A 19,789-nucleotide genomic window follows, 5' to 3' on the forward strand; every position below is an offset into this window, starting at 1 on the left:
TTTGTCAAAATAAAAGTAAAGGAGTTTAATAACAATTATAATAAAATAAAACAACTTTTACAGGGAATTCTACATTTTAGCAATTAATTATAAACACAACTGGATTTTTGCATTGCAGCCATCAAACTTCAGCCAAACAATGTGAAGGCATATTACAGAAAGGTGCAGGCTCTGAGAGCTCAAAAGAAATACAAGGAGGCACTTGATACAGCTTTAGCAGCCAATGAGAAAAGTCCATTAGTAAGTCATACTATTATCGACATTCAAAATCCAAGATGGCGACCCTGACCTCTGAGACATTTTATACTTCTTTTCAAGTTCCACTTGGTCCTTTCATGGCTCTGACAAAGTGTTGTTATTGTTCAGGCAAATTTGAAATCCAAAATGGCCACCTTGGCCTCTGCTTGATTGAGACAATATTTGACAATATGGCCATGCAGATTTGAACCAAACTTAGTACAAACAATACAGTCATGGCTCTGACCAAGTGTTGTTTTTCGCAATGATTTGAAATCTATGGCTACTCTAGCTGAGAGATTTTCAGCTTGTTCTCAATTTCCACCATATAGATTTCAACCACAGCTGGTACAAATATCCTCTGATGTCCTTGACCATCACCAGTTTACATCTTCATTTATTCCTTAATTATGTCACAGGAATTCAAGGCATATGCTGTGATTGAAGTGGATCATTTATTGGTTTGGTTTACAATACATATGCTATGTAATGTTCAAAATACAACTCATGTCCAGTTATCACAAGTGAAAATCTGCTTGGACAAGCAAAATATACCCCAATGGTTGTCCAGTGGACAAGTGAAAGAGTTCAATTCAGTGATATTTACACTTGAATAAAACAACCACTTTAAAAAAAAAATATTTGCGAACAAGTTTCTAGATGTACTTGTCCAGTGGACTAGTGAAATGGTCTGCTTATTTTTATCACTGATGCATATACACATCTTCATTTGTTCATTTGCTATGTTAACCTTCTGATTACTGGATTAATTTTTGACACAAGTCTCATTAGGGGATACAAATTTATACGTTTTATTCACATATTTTCCCTTTTATAATACATAAAATTATGTTTATATGTGAATTGGTAAGTATTTTATAATTTTTATGATATTTTAGATCAGTTAATGTTGATTAAAATTTAGCCTAATGTCCAGTATATATGGCCATTATTAGTCCCCTATTTTCACATGGTCTTGTTTATAAATTGTGCACTCGAGTAATTTTAGATTTTGCTCATTGTTTGTATTGATATTAATAAGTTAAAAATGTGAAATTGATTCTGTTTAATAAATCTTGAGTTTAAAAATATGGAATTTATAAAGCCTGTTTTTGACTTACATGCATATAACTACATGTATTTACAATTTAAACACTTGTGTTTAAGAAAAATAGGTATTGTAAATTTTGCCCATATTATCAGTGAACTAATATAGAAAAGTTTGGCCTATAACATTAAGCATGTACTTTTACATTTGGTGCTTTTTGACGGAGACTTTGTTTCATAGAATTGTATCTTATGCATTTGAAGACAGACTACTTTTTTAATTACTGTAATTGTTTCTTAGGACATCTTACTATTCAGGCCTTTAGATTGCAACAAAGTCAAGGTGATAAACGTTGTGCCTAAAATATATATGCCCAAAATAATCACTCCCACATTAAGTACAAACACGCTGAACTCAAAATGATCACTCCCACATTAAGTACAAACACGCTGAACTCAAAATGATCACTCCCACATTAAGTACAAACACGCTGAACTCAAAATGATCACTCCCACATTAAGTACAAACACGCTGAACTCAAAATGATCACTCCCACATTAAGTACAAACACGCTGAACTCAAAATGATCACTCCCACATTAAGTACAAACACGCTGACCTCGAAATGATCACTCCCACATTAAGTACAAACACGCTGACCTCGAAATGATCACTCCCACATTAAGTACAAACACGCTGACCTCGAAATGATCACTCCCAATTTAAGTACAAACACGCTGACCTCGAAATGATCACTCCCACATTAAGTACAAACACGCTGACCTCGAAGTGATCACTCCCACATTAAGTACAAACACGCTGACCTCGAAGTGATCACTCCCACATTAAGTACAAACACGCTGACCTCGAAGTGATCACTCCCACATTAAGTACAAACACGCTGACCTCGAAGTGATCACTCCCACATTAAGTACAAACACGCTGACCTCGAAGTGATCACTCCCACATTAAGTACAAACACGCTGACCTCGAAGTGATCACTCCCACATTAAGTACAAACACGCTGACCTCGAAGTGATCACTCCCACATTAAGTACAAACACGCTGACCTCGAAGTGATCACTCCCACATTAAGTACAAACACGCTGAACTCGAAATAATCACTCCCACATTAAGTACAAACACGCTGAACTCGAAATAATCACTCCCACATTAAGTACAAACACGCTGAACTCGAAATAATCACTCCCACATTAAGTACAAACACGCTGAACTCAAAATATTTCACCTCAAAACCACTGAAATGCTGAGTTTAATTACATTAAAATAATTTGAAATACATTTCTGAATATTGACACCTCTCCAGCAACTGTTAATGACAGTATAGAACTAAACCAACCTTCTTGTGCTTCGAAAAGACAAACATCCCCATTGTGCCCAAATTAGTGAGATCTAAAGCCCTGCTGTTATTTGATTTTATAAACTTTCCAAAATATTTCACCTGCATCCATGTACATGGGGATGTTTAACTCGGGCGTAAATTTGGTTCAGAGATTTGTATAACTATGTAGCCCTGATTTGTCGGCAGCTCGTTGGTATGTACAGCATTCATTGGAGGTTTGATTGATCATAGGACTGATCCTGTCTGTACAACCATAGGCCCTGGGTTATCTCTCAGTTCATCTGGACAGTGATTGATGAATGACCGCGCGAGCCCTGTTGGCAATCATTGTCCACACCGAAAATTCTTTCACAACTGTTTTTAGTTTTTTCGCAATTGGTGACTTTGATGAATGACAGCGCAAGCCCTGTTGGCAAAGTCACCAATTGAGAAAAAACTAAAAACAGTTGTGAAAGAATTTTCGGTTTGGCAAAATAATTTGCGAAAGTTTTTTTCCATCTTAATTTTTATTAACCAAATGTGCTTTCAACAAGTTTTGTTCAATTGGTCCGCCTCACGGTGTGAATAAGCGCCATTTGTATGTCCACGTGATAGAGCTGGGTGGTATACCGTATATACCATTCGGTATCGGTATTATGTGAATACAGCAAATTTCAAAATACCAAAATTTCGGTATTGAAAAATATTATTAGCCATTTAGTAAAGCACTAACAATATATCTGATGAACACAAAATAGCTGAAAAGAAGATATATGTATGGAATTTAATTTTATTTACATAACATTAGCTGAGACCAGGTAGGACTGACGTGGTTACTACTTGAGCTTCTTAATAAAAATGACCACAATTTAATTTTATTGCCATGAAAAAGCAGGTGAGACCAGGTAGGACTGACGTGGTTACTACTTGAGCTTCTTAACAAAAATAACAATAATAAAATAATTCTGGATTCCTTAAAGCTAATTAACACTTATTGTCACTTAAAGGAAGGGACAATTCAGGTATTGGCATGGTATGCATATTCAACGATATATAATGCACATTATTGCTTAATATCAACAAGTATAATTGTATAGTTAATTAATAAAACGGTTAAATGTAATGGCTATTATATATAACGGGTGCAGCCATTTTGTACCATCTCAGTGAGTACGCCCTCTGGTGAGCTGGTGGTTACGTAATACTTAATGCATAACATCAGGAATGAGCCTTAGAACTAGAGAAACACAATCTACCTGGTTTTTGCGGGATGATAAATAGTCATACACTGTAATGTTCTGTAATAATATTAATACACATCCCAGTAAGCCAACAATAAGTATATCCAGCACTATATATATATATATATATATATATTATTTTTCAATACAAAATAAAATACCATTGTCAAAGTGGCTACACAACAAGTCGAAATTATTAACAATGTTTTGTTCATGCATTAACCTACGTACTGAAATGATACACAGTGTGTTCTTAGTTAATTGGTCTATGCTGTTAGTTGCTTCTACCTGTGATTCCTGATTGGCAGGTGTGTATTTGATTGGTAACCAGACGAGCCAATTAATTGATGCTGTCTAGACACAAAAATACACACCAGTATTGTGGAATATTACCTGTCGCCCCTAAAATGGTAATGGACATGGTTTATTACTGTAAATAGTTCTGTAAAACTATTGATTAAGTAGACTTTTCCATCTAAAACCACAGAACTGACCAATTACGTAGTCTCAAAGAAAAGAAAATTATCACTTGGATATCGTGGGTTGTCGTTTTTGCTCCAATGTAACATATCAATAGGCCTAATACTAATAGTGTACATTTTTCCTTTGGATTATTTAACAGAGAAAAATACTATAACCCCATTTTGTTCCGTTAATGCAACTTGAAATATATTTAGTTTAATAGTTTATTATATTATTACGTTATTTATGCTGTTTTACAAGTCAGGTTGATCAAAGAGAAGCGCCTTGTCGAAAATTACTGCTTTTGTTTACACTGTACATACAGGAGATGGTCAGGAGCTAACGTCACTTTGCCCCAAGCTATCCCACCGGACGTCATAAAAATGAAACAAAATGGCTTCCCCCAGTTAGCAGGAATAATCATGTTTTTTTATTAACTCTAAAATTACGCGTTTTCCATTTGCTAAAGTGTCAGTATGTGTTGGTGGTCCGGGTATGCATCTTTCCAACACATAAGGTTCTTGTTGGAGTTGACCCTACCTTTAACTATATTTGCAAATATAAATATATATCGTGTATTATATATACTACAGCACATCATTAATTTCAGTCTTTCAAAATCAAGTTAATTTTTTTTTTAATCCAATGTTCACAGTATGTTTTAAATCTGAATGTTTTAAGCTTTATGACTGTCACAATTTTACTCTGAATCCAAACTGGTCTTCCAACAGCTTCTGTTGATGATCGGTGGGCCCATTAAGCTATTTCTCACTCCTGTCTGTGGGATGGTGTAGATAAAAAGATCCCTTGCTGCTGATCGAAAAGAGTAGCCCATAAAGTGGCGACAGCAGGTTTCTTTTCTCAATATCTTTGTGGTCCTTAACTATATGTCCGACGTCATATAACCGTAAATAAAATGTTTTGAGTGCGTCGTTAAATAAAACATTTCCTCCCTTCCTTCCCATCACGTGCAAAGCCTGCAGCTAACCGGGTCCAACTAATTGAATAAGACTGCCCGCACTGGATTTATCAAAGCAGCCAGCAATGGAGCAATCCCAGCACGGATTGCATGTGTGGTTCTAAATGTGAAACTAAACAGCAGGGTAGTATACTGTACAGAAAAAGTAGTGCACCACTGTGAGTAAGACATATATACAAGCAAATTGATTTGTGACATGGGCTTGCATTTAAAGCCGATTATACCGAAAATACTGCTTGATATCGGTATCAACACTGAATACCGTACCGATACTGAGGTAAATCACACCCAAAATACCGATACCGAACCCGAAAATTCAATACCACCCAGCTCTACCACGTAGTCCGCTAATTGTCAGCTGCTTGTTGTAAAGCAGCGCTAGCTCTGGCAATCGCCAAATTCGCCAATTGTGAATTTTATTTTAAGTTGGCGAAATAAGTTTACTATATTTTATTAGAAAATAACTGATTTTCTGCCATTTTTAAAGTTTAATAGATAATTTGGCCAAACTTTGTTCACCCAGAGCTAGCCCTGCGTAAAGCTACAAAACGTGATCAGATAATATGTAATACTGTTTAAGACATGTTGCATAGTTAATAGTAAATGTTTGATTACTAGTTAAAACAAGTTTTACTTTTTATTAGTCATGTTTCGAGTGTTTCGTTGTATTAGTCGATGTTGTAAAATCTAGGTCACGTGGTTCAGTTCATTTTCACGAAGTGGGTACGTTGGTGTAGAATACATAGTTTTTTACATGTTAAAATTTTTACAGATTTTATTTTAAACATATTCAATGAGTTAATTATAATTTATTTGTGCTATGAAAGCTATTTTTCAGTTGTGAAAGACAATCGCACGCCTGTGTTTCGAGAGCAATAACATATAAAGATGTTTTCTTTGTATTTATTTTGGGTGACTATTTATCTTGAGTTGGACACCAAAACAATTAAACAGTATTCGGTATTAAAACATACAGATAAGTTAAGTGGGGTGACTATCATGCCTCGGTGGATTTCTTACAACACAATGTTATGGGGTAGGAAGGGGGTGGGGTATAGTCAGAAGTTACATACTTAAAAAAAAGAAGATATATTTAATTTTTATTTATACAATAAAACACATTTTCTGGCCATTTTATTTTTAAAATATGATTTTTCTATGTGCAAGTATTTATTACCATAGGAACAGTACATCTGGAGGGAGTAGCACAGTCTCTAGTGGGGTGGTACAGGCTAGATTTTTATTTCTATATATAATATAAAGCAGAAAAAAAAAGCTGTATCTTTTTTGTAATTGGACATAAACTCCTTTTATCACTTTTAAATTATTTTAATGTCTTGTCATATTAAAAAAAAATATATACATAGTAAAAACGAAAGGGAATTGGGACCTGTTCTGGACTACATTCATTCCAGGATTTTGCACACACATCCCAATACATACTGAATGATACAACTTGTTAGGTTATTAAATATGTAAACATTATGTACTTACCATTTCACACTTGTGGTGCAAAATTATATGACATTGAAATTTGTATAGTGTGTATCTTAGTCTGGTGGATTTTTTGGGGAGCATATACATCGAATCAAATATATTTATTTCAAATTACAGAGAAACATACAATTTATATCACTATCTGATGCATACATTACACATGTAAAAAATGTAAAACCGCCTCTTTTTTTTATATGCCAGTCATGGTGCACTGATTTGAACGAGAAATAGTTCATTGGGCCCATTGACGGGGATCGATCCTAGACCGACCAGGCATCAGACTAGCGTTTTACAACTGGGCTACGGCCCGCCCTACACATCAGCAGCATTCCACTATTAAATGAGTAAAAAATAGACCCCCTAAAACAATATCATACAAGACGTACAAACTGAATAATAAGTACATCTTGGCATATACTTTAAAGTTTATTATCAAAAGCACAAGATTTAAAACAAAATCCTTTGACTGAAATGGCAATACAGGGCACAATATTTCACTCGAACCGCAATTCTGTTCGCGTGTCGGTTACACAAAATTAAATTTACGTGAACTGCAAATTGGTGACATAGTGACCTGTAGACATTCAGAAATTAAAATTTGCGAACTTCATGATTACAGTCAGTTTATTATACAGTTGAGTATTGTAATTTCGAGACCCTAAGGCGACAAATGTTTTAGACTGATTTTTAAATACTTGATGCACAGCAAACCAGTAGATAATGTTATATTGCAGCAGATTCGAGCCAAAAGTTGTTAAAAAATGCTAAATTATCTACTGCTATTTTATCTCTAAAGGAATATATATTAAGACATAATATTTTAGAAATGTTGAAAACTGTTTTAATGTAAACAGGAATCCAAAAGTGTCAAAAAGTTGAAAAATACTAATATTGCTTAATAAGCTTTAAAAACAACAACATTTGGAATGTCACTGTAGTATAGAAATACCATCGATAAAGTGAAAGTGACTTGGCCACTGCAAATTGAGGAAAGGAATCTGGAAGTGTATCTATTTTGTTTCAGTATTAGGGATGATATTAGGTCCTTTTACAATATTGTTAACTTTAGCAAGCATTAAAGAAACTGTTTTATAAAATGTTTTCTTTTGTATTTTGTTTTAAATTTATGTTTAAGCTAAAAATTATGTATTTAAAATATATAATTTCAATATAACTTTGAGGTAACCCACAGGTTACGCAAATATAATTTACGTTATCGAACAATTGGTTACCTAGGTAAAAACCATGTGAACTGACTTTCGCATCCTCAGAATAGCCATGTAGCAATTTCTGCACCCCTAGTGAAGTTCTGTCCATGTGCCCAAGTTTATCATTACCAAAACATTGGCTAAATAATATAATATTATTAACATCACATGATGGTGTCTTCTTGAAGTGTGCTTGAACACCCTTGGAATAATGGGGGCAGGATGTAGCTCAGTGTTATTATAGCTAATATTATTGTTAACATCACATGATGGTGCCTGTCTATGGTGCAATTGATCACCCTTGGAATAATGAGGGCTGGATGTAGCTCAGTGGTATTATAGCTAATATTATTGTTAACATCACATGATGGTGTCTGTCTATAGTGCAATTGATCACCCTTGGAATAATGAGGGCAGGATGTAGCTCAGTGTTATTATAGCTAATATTATTGTTAACATCACATGATGGTGTCTGTCTATAATGTAATTGATCACCCTTGGAATAATGAGGGCTGGATGTAGCTCTGTGGTATTACAGCTAATATTATTGTTAACATCACATTATGGTGTCTGTCTATAGTGCAATTGATCACCCTTGGAATAATGAGGGCAGGATGTAGCTCAGTGTTATTATAGCTAATATTATTGTTAACATCACATGATGGTGTCTGTCTGTAGTGTAATTGATCACCCTTGGAATAATGAGGGCTGGATGTAGCTCTGTGGTATTACAGCTAATATTATTGTTAACATCACATTATGGTGTCTGTCTGTAGTGCAATTGACCACCCTTGGAATAATGAGGGCTGGATGTAGCTCAGTGGTATTATAGCTAATATTATTGTTAACATCACATGATGGTGTCTGTCTGTAGTGCAATTGACCACCCTTGGAATAATGAGGGCTGGATGTAGCTGTGGTATTATAGCTAATATTATTGTTAACATCACATGATGGTGCCTGTCTGTAGTGCAATTGATCACCCTTGGAATAATGAGGGCTGGATGTAGCTCAGTGGTATTATAGCTAATATTATTGTTAACATCACATGATGGTGCCTGTCTATAGTGCAATTGATCACCCTTGGAATAATGAGGGCAGGATGTAGCTCAGTGTTATTATAGCTAATATTATTGTTAACATCACATGATGGTGTCTGTCTATGGTGCAATTGATCACCCTTGGAATAATGAGGGCTGGATGTAGCTCAGTGGTATTATAGCTAATATTATTGTTAACATCACATGATGGTGTCTGTCTATAGTGCAATTGATCACCCTTGGAATAATGAGGGCAGGATGTAGCTCAGTGTTATTATAGCTAATATTATTGTTAACATCACATGATGGTGTCTGTCTGTAGTGTAATTGATCACCCTTGGAATAATGAGGGCTGGATGTAGCTCTGTGGTATTACAGCTAATATTATTGTTAACATCACATTATGGTGTCTGTCTGTAGTGCAATTGACCACCCTTGGAATAATGAGGGCTGGATGTAGCTCAGTGGTATTATAGCTAATATTATTGTTAACATCACATGATGGTGTCTGTCTGTAGTGCAATTGACCACCCTTGGAATAATGAGGGCTGGATGTAGCTGTGGTATTATAGCTAATATTATTGTTAACATCACATGATGGTGCCTGTCTGTAGTGCAATTGATCACCCTTGGAATAATGAGGGCTGGATGTAGCTCAGTGGTATTATAGCTAATATTATTGTTAACATCACATGATGGTGCCTGTCTATGGTGCAATTGATCACCCTTGGAATAATGAGGGCTGGATGTAGCTCAGTGGTATTATAGCTAATATTATTGTTAACATCACATGATGGTGTCTGTCTATAGTGCAATTGATCACCCTTGGAATAATGAGGGCAGGATGTAGCTCAGTGTTATTATAGCTAATATTATTGTTAACATCACATGATGGTGTCTGTCTGTAGTGTAATTGATCACCCTTGGAATAATGAGGGCTGGATGTAGCTCTGTGGTATTACAGCTAATATTATTGTTAACATCACATTATGGTGTCTGTCTGTAGTGCAATTGACCACCCTTGGAATAATGAGGGCTGGATGTAGCTCAGTGGTATTATAGCTAATATTATTGTTAACATCACATGATGGTGTCTGTCTGTAGTGCAATTGATCACCCTTGGAATAATGAGGGCAGGATGTAGCTCAGTGTTATTATAGCTAATATTATTGTTAACATCACATGATGGTGTCTGTCTGTAGTGTAATTGATCACCCTTGGAATAATGAGGGCTGGATGTAGCTCTGTGGTATTACAGCTAATATTATTGTTAACATCACATTATGGTGTCTGTCTGTAGTGCAATTGACCACCCTTGGAATAATGAGGGCTGGATGTAGCTCAGTGTTATTATAGCTAATATTATTTTTAACATCACATGATGGTGTCTGTCTATAGTGCAATTGATCACCCTTGGAATAATGAGGGCAGGATGTAGCTCAGTGTTATTATAGCTAATATTATTGTTAACATCACATGATGGTGTCTGTCTATAGTGCAATTGATCACCCTTGGAATAATGAGGGCTGGATGTAGCTCAGTGTTATTATAGCTAATATTATTGTTAACATCACATGATGGTGTCTGTCTATAATGTAATTGATCACCCTTGGGAAAATGGGGCTGGATGTAGCTGTGGTATTATAGCTAATATTATTGTTAACATCACATGATGGTGTCTGTCTGTAGTGTAATTGATCACCCTTGGAAAAATGGGGCTGGATGTAGCTGTGGTATTATAGCTAATATTATTGTTAACATCACATGATGGTGTCTGTCTATAGTGCAATTGACCACCCTTGGAATAATGAGGGCTGGATGTAGCTCAGTGGTATTATAGCTAATCTTATTGTTAACATCACATGATGGTGTCTGTCTGTAGTGCAATTGATCACCCTTGGAATAATGAGGGCTGGATGTAGCTCAGTGGTATTATAGCTAATATTATTGTTAACATCACATGATGGTGTCTGTCTATGGTGCAATTGACCACCCTTGGAATAATGAGGGCAGGATGTAGCTCAGTGGTATTATAGCTAATATTATTGTTAACATCACTTGATGGTGTCTGTCTATAGTGCAATTGATCACCCTTGGAATAATGAGGGCTGGATGTAGCTCAGTGTTATTATAGCTAATATTATTGTTAACATCACATGATGGTGTCTGTCTGTAGTGCAATTGATCACCCTTGGAATAATGAGGGCTGGATGTAGCTCAGTGTTATTATAGCTAATATTATTGTTAACATCACATGATGGTGCCTGTCTATAGTGCAATAGACCACTCTTGGAATAATGAGGGCTGGATGTAGCTCAGTGGTATTATAGCTAATATTATTGTTAACATCACATGATGGTGTCTGTCTGTAGTGCAATTGATCACCCTTGGAATAATGAGGGCAGGATGTAGCTCAGTGTTATTGTAGCTAATCTTATTATTAACATCACATTATGGTGTCTGTCTGTAGTGCAATTGATCACCCTTGGAATAATGAGGCTGGATGTAGCTGTGGTATTATAGCTAATATTATTGTTAACACCACATGATGGTGTCTGTCTGTAGTGCAATTGATCACCCTTGGAATAATGAGGGCTGGATGTAGCTCAGTGTTATTATAGCTAATATTATTGTTAACATCACATGATGGTGTCTGTCTATAGTGCAATTGATCACCCTTGGAATAATGAGGGCTGGATGTAGCTCAGTGGTATTATAGCTAATATTATTGTTAACATCACATGATGGTGTCTGTCTATAGTGTAATTGATCACCCTTGGGAAAATGGGGCTGGATGTAGCTGTGGTATTATAGCTAATATTATTGTTAACATCACATGATGGTGCCTGTCTATAGTGCAATTGACCACCCTTGGAATAATGAGGGCTGGATGTAGCTCAGTGGTATTATAGCTAATATTATTGTTAACATCACATGATGGTGTCTGTCTATAGTGCAATTGATCACCCTTGGAATAATGAGGGCAGGATGTAGCTCTGTGGTATTACAGCTAATATTATTGTTAACATCACATGATGGTGTCTGTCTGTAGTGTAATTGATCACCCTTGGAAAAATGGGGCTGGATGTAGCTGTGGTATTATAGCTAATATTATTGTTAACATCACATGATGGTGCCTGTCTATAGTGCAATTGACCACCCTTGGAATAATGAGGGCTGGATGTAGCTCAGTGGTATTATAGCTAATATTATTGTTAACATCACATGATGGTGTCTGTCTATAGTGCAATTGATCACCCTTGGAATAATGAGGGCTGGATGTAGCTCAGTGGTATTATAGCTAATATTATTGTTAACATCACATGATGGTGTCTGTCTATAGTGCAATTGACCACCCTTGGAATAATGAGGGCTGGATGTAGCTCAGTGGTATTATAGCTAATATTATTGTTAACATCACATGATGGTGTCTGTCTGTAGTGTAATTGATCACCCTTGGAAAAATGGGGCTGGATGTAGCTGTGGTATTATAGCTAATATTATTGTTAACATCACATGATGGTGCCTGTCTATAGTGCAATTGACCACCCTTGGAATAATGAGGGCTGGATGTAGCTCAGTGGTATTATAGCTAATATTATTGTTAACATCACATGATGGTGTCTGTCTATAGTGCAATTGATCACCCTTGGAATAATGAGGGCTGGATGTAGCTCAGTGTTATTATAGCTAATATTATTGTTAACATCACATGATGGTGTCTGTCTATAGTGCAATTGACCACCCTTGGAATAATGAGGGCTGGATGTAGCTCAGTGGTATTATAGCTAATATTATTGTTAACATCACATGATGGTGTCTGTCTGTAGTGCAATTGATCACCCTTGGAATAATGAGGGCTGGATGTAGCTCAGTGTTATTATAGCTAATATTATTGTTAACATCACATGATGGTGTCTGTCTATAGTGCAATTGACCACCCTTGGAATAATGAGGGCTGGATGTAGCTCAGTGGTATTATAGCTAATATTATTGTTAACATCACATGATGGTGTCTGTCTGTAGTGTAATTGATCACCCTTGGAAAAATGGGGCTGGATGTAGCTGTGGTATTATAGCTAATATTATTGTTAACATCACATGATGGTGCCTGTCTATAGTGCAATTGACCACCCTTGGAATAATGAGGGCTGGATGTAGCTCAGTGGTATTATAGCTAATATTATTGTTAACATCACATGATGGTGTCTGTCTATAGTGCAATTGACCACCCTTGGAATAATGAGGGCTGGATGTAGCTCAGTGGTATTATAGCTAATATTATTGTTAACATCACATGATGGTGTCTGTCTGTAGTGCAATTGATCACCCTTGGAATAATGAGGGCTGGATGTAGCTCAGTGTTATTATAGCTAATATTATTGTTAACATCACATGATGGTGTCTGTCTATAGTGCAATTGACCACCCTTGGAATAATGAGGGCTGGATGTAGCTCAGTGGTATTATAGCTAATATTATTGTTAACATCACATGATGGTGTGTGTCTGTAGTGTAATTGATCACCCTTGGAAAAATGGGGCTGGATGTAGCTGTGGTATTATAGCTAATATTATTGTTAACATCACATGATGGTGCCTGTCTATAGTGCAATTGACCACCCTTGGAATAATGAGGGCTGGATGTAGCTCAGTGGTATTATAGCTAATATTATTGTTAACATCACATGATGGTGTCTGTCTATAGTGCAATTGATCACCCTTGGAATAATGAGGGCTGGATGTAGCTCAGTGTTATTATAGCTAATATTATTGTTAACATCACATGATGGTGTCTGTCTATAGTGCAATTGACCACCCTTGGAATAATGAGGGCTGGATGTAGCTCAGTGGTATTATAGCTAATATTATTGTTAACATCACATGATGGTGTCTGTCTGTAGTGCAATTGATCACCCTTGGAATAATGAGGGCTGGATGTAGCTCAGTGTTATTATAGCTAATATTATTGTTAACATCACATGATGGTGTCTGTCTATGGTGCAATTGATCACCCTTGGAATAATGAGGGCTGGATGTAGCTCAGTGTTATTGTAGCTAATCTTATTATTAACATCACATTATGGTGTCTGTCTGTAGTGCAATTGATCACCCTTGGAATAATGGGGCTGGATGTAGCTGTGGTATTATAGCTAATATTATTGTTAACACCACATGATGGTGTCTGTCTGTAGTGCAATTGATCACCCTTGGAATAATGAGGGCTGGATGTAGCTCAGTGTTATTATAGCTAATATTATTGTTAACATCACATGATGGTGTCTGTCTATAGTGCAATTGATCACCCTTGGAATAATGAGGGCTGGATGTAGCTCAGTGGTATTATAGCTAATATTATTGTTAACATCACATGATGGTGTCTGTCTATAGTGTAATTGATCACCCTTGGGAAAATGGGGCTGGATGTATCTGTGGTATTATAGCTAATATTATTGTTAACATCACATGATGGTGCCTGTCTATAGTGCAATTGACCACCCTCATAGGACTCGGGGTGAAGGATCCTGTCTCAACCAATTCCCCCCCCCCCCCCACATCACTGGTACATGTACGTGTGTATTGTCTAGTCTATGGCTCCCTTGCTGCTTCATAGGACTGGGGGTGAAAGATCCTGTCTGAACCAATCCCTCCCTCACTCCCTCCCTCCCTCCCCCTCCCCCTTCCCTTCCCCTCCCCTCCCTCCCCCCCCCCCCCCCCCCCGCACACACATCACTGGTACATGTACGTATGTATTGTCCAGTCTATGGCTCCCTTGCTGCTTTATAGGACTAGGGGTGAAGGATCCTGTCTGAACCAATCCCTCCCTCCCCCCCCCCCTTCCCCCCCCCCCCTGCACACACATCACTGGGACATGTACAAATGTATTGTCTAGACTATGGCTCCCTTGCTGCTTTATAGGTAGGAGTAGGACTCAAGTATGCAGTAGTATGTAGTGGCGACAGGTTTCCTCCATTATCCAAATGTAAAGGTAACCATCTGTTGCAGGTTTAAAATGTTCTGAGGTGTCATTCAACAACTATTCCTTTCCTTTCCCTTAGACTCGCCTGTCTGGCAGAAGTTCTCTCTTATAATCTAAACTAAGTGTTAAACGACCATTAATTCTGTGAGGTGCCATAACAGACCTCGCCATGTAAGGGGAGCCATCACTCTTGCGCCCCATCACTACCCTAAAACTAGTTCAACGAGTAATTCTTGGCCTCCCCTAGTATATGAATTCATGGCATCAGTATATATACAGAACTTCACGTGTTATTTTCGCTTCCTATTTATTGCACAGGTTTATTTTGCTCAAGAATATGTACCACGCGGTCGAGTGGTATGTTCTTGTGCAAAATAAACGAGTACAATAAATAGGATGTGAAAACAACATATATGAAGTTCTGTATTTATTACATACCTTCTTTTATGTTATGACAAAATAGTTTTTTCATTTAACGTCATAACAACTCATGGATTTACTTAACGTTAAGAAACGTACTCTGCGGCAGTCTTGTGGAATGTTTCAAATACGTTGTGACATAATTTGTAAATCATATTTGACGTCAATTACTAAAAGACGCTAACTTCAGTAAAAATAGAAAGGGAATTCCCCATTTAAAAGTTCCGGTCCAGACTGCACATATGTGCGATACAAGATAAATTTATCACATGGTTTGAATATCTCTTTATCACTATAGTCAGATTGAATAGGTATATATATATATATATATACAGTGAAACTCTTCTATTAAGACCACCTGTGGGACTTATGAAAATTGGTCTTAATAGTGGGGTGGTCCTATTACCGAATTACTAACATTTAGAAGGTTTTTAAAATTTTAATTGTGTTGTGTATAAAGTGATAAAAAAAAATTAAAAAAATATCATTTTGACCGCGCATGCGTTGAAACCATTCCCACATTAATGTATTCAGCTGTTCTACGGGAGAACGTACACATAAACGTTTTCGATCATTATCTTTATTTTTCTCGTAGCCATCCAAAATCTCTGCCTTTCTTTTCAATATTAACTGTACTTGCATTTTTCAGATACCGAATTTCTCTGCAAGCGTGCGTTGACTTTTTCCTGGAATGTCATTTATTAAAGTAACTTTTTGTTTCAAAGTCAATTCACAGCGTGATTTACCCTTTTTGGGGGTTCCCATTTCAAACATTGATATTACCTCTGCTGATATAACGGAAAAAATACGGCATTCGTAGTGTTTACCGTTTACCTCACTTCGACAGGGTAAAAAAAAAAAAAAAACCACAACTCACTTTGTGGCCTCAGTCATTACACATCTCAATAACGGATAACAACACTTCTTTTGTTTCCTAGTGAATTAGTCGGTAAATATATTCTATTGTGTCCTAATTATCATTAACACATTTTATTAGACTCGGTAGATTTAGGCTGTATCTTCGAACAACAGGTACATAAGCATTAAACACGTGTCATGCCGACTTCTGACCTGTATCGTTTCTTTCAACATCAAACGTGATTATAGCGACTTTCCGCTGGAATGGCTATTGCAATTTGTATAGACAGTTTATTGGTTACAATGCTATTTAATTGACGTGTGGAACGCCTGTTCTCGTAATCCGAATGAGTGTCGGCTCTAGAGTCTGATGACTGACTCGCTTCATTAATATTAATCAGTTGACAATGTTTTCCGGAAACTGAAAGTTGGTTATGTGAACAGATTGCGATGGGCGGTTTTTCAATGACTTAAACGTGTATCTCTCTTTAACAGTTTTAATTCATTTCAAAAGACAGAACATTGGTGTTTACTTTACTTCCTGTTACCTGTTCCAGTCTCGGCTAAAACAAAGCAAGCATTAAATTTAGATCAGTTATTGTTGAACAGCCTTGGGAATGAACAAATATGAGATATTGATATCGTAATTTGGTCGCACTGGCAGGGTCGAAATATACGCAAAACGACGATCGGGACTGACTTTACTGGTCGTAATCCGTAATAGCGGGGTGGTCTGAATACCGGGTAATTTTTACTATTAAATATGAAGGAAATATTCCGGTCTTCTAAAAAGTGGTCTGTTTAGTGGGGTGGTCTTAGAATCGGGGTGGTCGCTAGGTGGGGTTTCACTGTATATATATATATATACAGTCAAACCTCTATATAACGGCCATTCAAGGGACATGACAAAAGTGGTCGTTGTAAACAGGTGACCCTTATATACAGGTTCAAAATTAGAACCCATATATTAAAACATATCACAACTGTCGCATTTTTAAACTATTCCCACACTAGCTTGTTTATGTCATCATTGCCTGTTGCTTTCTTCTGCCTTTTTCTTTCGGCTGAAACATTATTGTCAAAATCGGCCAGAACATCAACTTTTCTTTTTAAAATAAAATTAATCTGAGAACGTCCTACACCAAAATGATCGGCGATTTTTCGCACACTTAAATTGCCTTTCTCAGATTTGTTAATAACGTTGATTCTCTGTTCTAACGTTAAAGCAGTGCGCTTTTTCGGTGGCATTTTGCATGCAAACGTATTCGTTAATACATTTTGCAAACATTGACATTGACTTGCAGAAGATATTTTGTTTAATTGAAGGTTATTACCCATGTGGCATGTTTAACTCATTTGTTTGTTTCATGTCACCGCTAAATCCTTCAGTAGAGTAGGACCGTTGATTAGAGTAGGACCGTTGATTACAGCTGAATAAGATCTTGAGTCATTAAATAATCCTAACACGGGGCATCTTTACTGACCGCTGCCTTCAGCAGTTCATGTTTATTTACCAATCATGTCTGGCTAGAAACAATCGGACACCTAACATAACGCCTCATTTGTTTTGTTTCTTGAGACTCAATAGAGTGACCATACATACAGATTACATTATGTACAGCCATTGGGAAATCGTCTACTGTTCAGTGAGGATGCTGAGAACCAATCGAATTACATCACCAGTAACTGCGTGTCACGGAAGTTATTGAGTGCCCGTTTGTTTTTCAATTACGATCAGAGAATTACAATGGAACTTTACTTTGACGGAAAATAAACCCAAAGCTACAGACATGACCATATAAACACATTTAATTTATAATTTTTGAGATGATTGAAAAAGTAGACACATAACCAGGGACAAAAAAGGAAGGAGATGCATTGGGGGGATTTATAGTGGCCGATATAGGCAGGTGACCATTAAGTACAGGTGACCGTTAGACCAGATTCGACTATATATATATATATGGTAATATCTTAAATGGCTCCTCATAATCTTAAGTATGGGGAGCAATTAATCACTCACCTCAATAGTTTTTCACTGTGACGTCTGCCATAGTTGATGAATATTTTTACACTATAATCGTTAAATCCATTAGATGTCAATTTAAGAAAGAAAACCCAATGTTTTATGTTTCAAACCATGTATATATTAAAACTATTTATCCTATAACTTATCCATTTGATATTTACTCGGTTAATAATGTTTTGCTGTCAATGGGTCATTTGTTTACAGCCAACAAGACTTGTATACCTGAGCATAATGTTTTGATGAGATTTAGTTAAAGTGTGTGACATCATATTACCTATGAGGTGACTTCAGAACTTTGATTTACTAAATATCAAATTAAAATGTTATTTTAGAAGTGTTATAGGATAAATAGAATTCGCTCCTCATGTTTTTTAATATGTAAAATATCAGCCTCTTCTAGTTAATTGGTATTTGTCTCGGCAGAGCGTCGACAAATAACAATTAACATTGTTGATATTTTCCATATTAAGAAACACGAGTAGCGAATCCTCTATATACCACTGGTTTTATATCAAACAGATGAAGCGATCTTAATCCTTTTTGTGGTATCAGCTGTGCATATCAGGGCTTTTAGAATATTTTAAAAATCCAATAGCCATAATAATAATAATAATAATAAAATTCTTTATTTTCAGAGGGTAAACACATTCAGTACAAGGTGACTGGTCTCCCATGAGGCCCTCTCTAATCTATACATGATATTATACATACATACATTCAAAGAAACAACATCAACATACATGTAATATGTAACATGTAACATGGGATCAGTGATTTAAAAAATGTACTAGCCACGATTAAATATTCTAATTTCACTAGCCCTACTTTACTTTAAGTCAATACAGTTTTACTAAATAATAATAATAATCAGGTAGGTCACCTAAAGAGGGAAATGGAGCTTAAAAGTTCTAACATTGGGGGTTGGGGTGGGGTCAGGATATTCATATTTACAAAATAGTTATAATCAGATATGTTACCTAAAGAGGGAGACCGAGATTAAATAACATTAGGGGCTGGGGTGGGGTCAGGATATTCATATTTACAAAATAGTTATAATCAGATATGTTACCTAAAGAGGGAAACCGATATTAAATAACATTAGGGGCTGGGGTGGGGTCAGGATATTCATATTTACAAAATAGTTATAATCAGATATGTTACCTAAAGAGGGAAACTGAGATTAAATAACATTAGGGGTTGGGGTGGGGTCAGGATATTCATATTTACAAAATAGTTATAATCAGATATGTTACCTAAAGAGGGAAACCGATATTAAATAACATTAGGGGCTGGGGTGGGGTCAGGATATTCATATTTACAAAATAGTTATAATCAGATATGTTACCTAAAGAGGGAAACCGATATTAAATAACATTAGGGGCTGGGGTGGGGTCAGGATATTCATATTTACAAAATAGTTATAATCAGATATGTTACCTAAAGAGGGAAAC

General features: G+C 36.3%; 1 protein-coding gene across 1 annotated transcript in view; it reads left to right on the top strand.

Moving 5' to 3' along the window:
• Nucleotides 1–19,789, top strand: part of LOC121379815 (helicase with zinc finger domain 2-like) — a 76,618-nt gene that overhangs the window by 6,960 nt on the left and 49,869 nt on the right. Inside the window, exon 6 of the mRNA XM_041508467.1 lies at nucleotides 119–240. Coding sequence (XP_041364401.1) covers nucleotides 119–240 — 122 coding nt within the window. The remainder of the gene's footprint in view (nucleotides 1–118; nucleotides 241–19,789) is intronic.

This window comes from Gigantopelta aegis, chromosome 8 (assembly GCF_016097555.1).
Source record: "Gigantopelta aegis isolate Gae_Host chromosome 8, Gae_host_genome, whole genome shotgun sequence".
NCBI classification, from domain to species: domain Eukaryota; kingdom Metazoa; phylum Mollusca; class Gastropoda; order Neomphalida; family Peltospiridae; genus Gigantopelta; species Gigantopelta aegis.